This window comes from Gossypium hirsutum, chromosome A02 (genome assembly GCF_007990345.1).
Source record: "Gossypium hirsutum isolate 1008001.06 chromosome A02, Gossypium_hirsutum_v2.1, whole genome shotgun sequence".
Taxonomy (NCBI): Eukaryota; Viridiplantae; Streptophyta; class Magnoliopsida; order Malvales; family Malvaceae; genus Gossypium; species Gossypium hirsutum.
In genome coordinates, this window is record NC_053425.1 from 104610406 (window position 1) to 104615250 (window position 4845).

General features: G+C 35.6%; 1 protein-coding gene across 1 annotated transcript; it reads left to right on the forward strand.

The window, feature by feature from the left end:
* The first annotated feature begins 330 nt into the window (after positions 1–330).
* Positions 331–4295, forward strand: LOC107935273 (lysosomal Pro-X carboxypeptidase). The gene is made up of 10 exons (XM_016867850.2): positions 331–930; positions 1377–1563; positions 1778–1911; positions 2006–2118; positions 2235–2358; positions 3143–3292; positions 3404–3559; positions 3663–3742; positions 3819–3868; positions 3995–4295. The coding sequence occupies exons 1-10, from the start codon at positions 538–540 to the stop codon at positions 4132–4134; spliced, it is 1527 nt and encodes a 508-aa protein (XP_016723339.1). The 5' UTR covers positions 331–537; the 3' UTR covers positions 4135–4295.
* Positions 4296–4845: the final 550 nt, after the last annotated feature.

Below are 4845 nucleotides of genomic sequence, written 5' to 3' on the forward strand. Positions count from 1 at the left end.
AATACTAGGGAACTAGTTATGCAATTCAGGTTGGCCTAGGTTGGGCTCGGACAAAAAAATCTTACTCGAAACTTGGCCTGTTTAGAAGACGGGTCTTATTTTTTATTTAAATTGATTTTTCGAGCTTATATTTTTATCCGAATCCAATAACCTTCTAAACGGGATTGGACAAGGGACCAATGAGAAATGCGAAGGCCCATGCGGGAAAATGCGGGCTGCATTGTGGCACAAAATTAAGGCAATAAGACTTTGATGGTCCAATCCACAAAAGCAATGGTTCTAATATTAGATTTATTATCATAAATCATCATATGAATCCACTTTAATTATGCATTTTATTGGATACTCAAATATCTAATTTTTTTTAATAATATTAATTTTTAGATTTTGAATTTTTAAACTTGATTAGAAAGCATAATCCAAAACAGGACCCGAATTGAATCAGATAACCCGACTCCGGTATTGCGTTTACCCTCCGAGTCCGAGCTTCTCAACTACCATACTAAACAGTTGACTGGTAGAGACGATCCCCCAAAAATGGCAAGTTCCAGTGTCTCCTTCATCATCATCATCATCACCACCGTCCTTTTGCCATCCCTCTCTTCACAGCTGTCCGATCTCTTCCCTTCCAACAACCCGCCGCCCTTCCTCGGCAAACATTCGCACCCAATCAAACAACCCAACCACCACCAACAATACCATTATGAAACCCGGTATTTTTCCCAACCGTTAGACCACTTCAGCTTCTTGGACCTCCCCAGGTTCCGACAACGTTACCTTATCAACACTGAACACTGGGTCGGCCCTTCCCGTTCCGGCCCAATCTTCCTTTACTGCGGCAACGAAGGTGACATCGAATGGTTCGCCGTTAACACCGGTTTTGTATGGGACATCGCTCCCCGCTTCGGTGCCATGATTCTATTCCCAGAGGTAAATTTAAGGTTAAATTTTGCTATTAGTCCCTGTACCTTACCATAATTGTGGATTTAGTCCTTATTTTGATAACTTTACAGTAACTGATAAATTCCTTTATTTAAATTTAATTATTAGCAACAAAGGTAAATTTAGTCCATTTTCTTCAATAGGATGATTTTAGGTTCCTTTTTCAATTTTGGTAAGTTGACATTGCATTAATATGTTTATCGCATCTGATTTTGTAAATAACAGATCTTAATTCATTTAATTGTTATTGATTGGCAAGGACTGAAATGTTAAAAGTTGAAAAGAATAAGAATAAAAATACCAAATTAAAGTACAGCAATTTTGCAAAGAGTAATAGCAGAATTTAACCTAAGTTTAACAATCTATAATTTTTTTAAGGCATTGTTTGGTTGAAACTAATTGAATTTTAATGTTAATGAGAAATAATTTAACAGCATAGGTACTATGGGGACTCAATGCCGTTTGGAAGTAAAGAAGAAGCTTATAGAAATGCCACTACCCTTTCTTATCTAACAGCAGAGCAAGCCCTTGCTGATTTCGCCGTTCTCATTACTAATTTGAAGAAGAATTTGTCTGCTGAAGGGTGTCCCGTTGTTTTATTCGGCGGCTCCTATGGGGGAAGTAAGCCTTTTTTCTTTTCTGTTTTTCATATTAAATTGGTTTTTGAGGCGTTTATGAAATGGTATAATTTGATTAGTGGAATGGTAAAATACATTGCACAACAGGGTCGAACTTTGCTACGAATCTTGAACATGGACAATAAAACGAGCATAGAATATACCAAAAAAGAATTGATTAGTGGAAAGGGTTTTGATTTATGCCATTAATGATGCAGTGTTAGCAGCATGGATGAGGCTCAAGTACCCTCATATTGCTATTGGGGCACTTGCTTCATCAGCTCCGATTCTTCAGTTTGAAGATATTGTGCCACCTGAAACGTTTTATAACATTGTCTCCAATTCATTCAAGGTTCTACATAGATGTTTTAAGTTAATTTGGTCTTTATATGTCATCAGTCACCTTCTTTTTTCCCCTTATTTTGTTTTTATTTCTATATATGTAGCGGGAAAGTAGTAGCTGCTTTGACACCATTAAAAACTCATGGAATGCATTGACGTCCGAGGGTCAGAAGGAGGATGGCCTTAAGCAACTGTCTAAAACTTTTCACTTGTGCCAGTGAGAACAATGGAGGAAAATTTGCATACGTGCATGTTGCTGTAGCATACTATATTATGATTCGACGGAGGGATATATAATTTTTTTAGTGATGTAGTTTTTGAAACTCTTGGCAGGGAACTTACAAGTGTCCAAGGTCTATCAGACTGGTTGGATTCTGCATATAGTTATTTGGCAATGGTTAATTACCCGTATCCTTCAAACTTTTTAATGCCTTTGCCGGGACATCCCATAAGAGAGGTTAGTTGGAATATGTATGACTTGAAACTTATATTATGGATTGCGCAGACCATTTATGGTTTTCTGCATATACAGTCACAAAGCTACTTCTCAAACTGCTCTTCCATGGATGTTCTATTTTCATTTGTTCTATGATGTTGTTTCTTTATCAATCAGTGCGCTAATTCGGGGTGACATTTTGTTAAATAAAAAGTAGGAAAAATATCAATTTAGGGTGACTTATAAATTATAATTGTTAAGTTGATTATGTACTATTATTTTGCTGTTTGTTGATTTGCATCTTTGCTATCTGGAATAAGCTTTGATAAAGGGCGCATTAGTGTTACGGCAGTTCACGTCACTTGCAGCTCTATTTACTACAATTTTATGATTCTTGAATATCTGCTATTGGTAATGCAAGCTTCATATGTAGCTAACTCAGAACTTACTGTTGTGAATGACTTTGATGCACCATGAATAAAGGTTATGATTTGCTTCAGCTACTTTATTTAAGATAATATTTCTGCTTTTACTGTGGTCCATTTTCTTCAATGCCAGTCCTGAAAAAATTCTTGGTTCGTGGTTAATATTCAATGATTTTGATATGGATTTGTTAATCTTAGAAATGTTGGTGTTCTTAATGTGAGGATGCCTAGTGTAACTCTTAGATGTTGCTAGTATTTTCTTTCATTGTGTTATTGCACTCTTTGCATATAATGTTGCTGTTATTTTGGAACTCGGTTTTCTTGTGGGGTCTTGGCCGGTATCCAACTTCGTGTTTCAAATATGTATAATCACATTGTAGGTCTGCAAAAAGATTGATGGGTCTCCTGCCGGGTCTAGCATTCTGGAGCATATATTCAATGGAGTAAGCGTATATTACAATTATACTGGAGAGGTTGACTGTTTTCAACTTGATGACGATCCTCATGGCATGGATGGGTGGAACTGGCAGGTCTTGTGATCTATTTACTTTTTATTCTATATCAGTTTAATAAATCTCCAAAACATTATATACTTATGCATTTTTACTGATTGTTTATGTCATTTCTGGTTCTCGATTTAGGCATGCACTGAGATGGTTATGCCGATGTCTAGTGATCGAAACACTAGCATGTTTCCAGCATATGATTGGGATTACTCTGCTTTCCGAGAAGGGTGCCAGGAGGATTTCCAGGTGACACCAAGGCCTAGATGGATAACAACCGAATTTGGTGGACATGTAAGATAATATAATATGTTACCATATGTTGGCTAGTTCCTTCAGTTTTGCATCGCTTTTTTAGTCTTCACTACGTTGAATGAACAATAATGTTCGTATGAAGGATATCGAGCATGTATTGAAATCCTTTGGAAGCAACATCATATTCTCAAATGGTTTATTAGATCCTTGGAGTGGTGGCAGGTTAGCTCCTTATATTGATTTTTATCAAAGTTTTAATCATCTAGTTTCCAATGAATGTTCATGTTATTCTTTGCAGTGTTCTGAAGAATATATCTGAAACGATTATTGCTCTCATCACGAAAGAAGGTAACACATTCCGAAGTCTTTTACTTCTTAATGAGTGTGATAAATCAAGAGTTAGTGACGAATATGGATATGCTGTAGCTTGTATGTAGAATACAGCTAAACATTGTAAACTGATGAATCTTTCAGGCGCCCATCACATCGACTTGCGTGCCTCTTCGACAGAGGACCCTGACTGGTTAGTGGAACAGAGGGCAACCGAGATCAAGCTGATCCAAGGTTGGATTGATAACTATCGTAAGAAAATGAAAGCAACCTTTGAGATATAGATATAATTTGTGTAAATATAGGTTCTAAGGTATGCTTCTGGCCATGTTTCTATGATTTAACCTGCAATGGATGCACTCATTTTAGAGGAAAACTGATACTTTGTGAGAGCTATGAAATGTATTTCTCTCTCTCTATATATGATCACTATGTCATTGCAATATGAGTTGACCAATCAGTTTTTCTGGTCAATGTATTTTATTTTTTCTATATACTGCCTAGAACTGCCTATAGCCCCTCCCTAACCTTTCATTAGGGGGATAATGCGCTTCAACGCTCTTGAGCCCATGTCCTCCCGACTTAATCGGCTATAGTATGAATATATTTAAAATAAATTAAAATGACATGTTTTATTTCAATTATGTCAGTGGATTCAGTTATGAATTTCAATAAATGCTAATGGATCAATTTAATAATTTTAACCAAATCCTTCATCGATTTAATTAATATAACTAATTAATTTAGATATGAATTCTAAATTCCAGATTAATCAAAAGTAAGTAAAGATAAACATAAAATTAAGGTTAAAGCATAGTCATTGTGCTCTTTGTAAATTTAAAATTTAGTCTGTTTATTTTCAAGAATTTAATCCCTATATTTTTAAATTTCAAAATTTAGGTCAAATTGTTAATTGCACCTTAAAATTATTTTGTCAACTTTGTTGGTGTGAATGAAAAAAAAATATGTTAGCTTGAAAGGATCAACTTGAACTC

Coding starts and splice junctions, on each gene's coding strand:
- LOC107935273 (XM_016867850.2), top strand. CDS start 538: ATGGCAAGTTCCAGTGTCTCCTTCATCATCATCATCATCACCACCGTC. Junction 2,359..3,142: donor CGGGACATCCCATAAGAGAG/GTTAGTTGGAAT, acceptor ATCACATTGTAG/GTCTGCAAAAAGATTGATGG. Junction 3,560..3,662: donor CAACCGAATTTGGTGGACAT/GTAAGATAATAT, acceptor GTTCGTATGAAG/GATATCGAGCATGTATTGAA.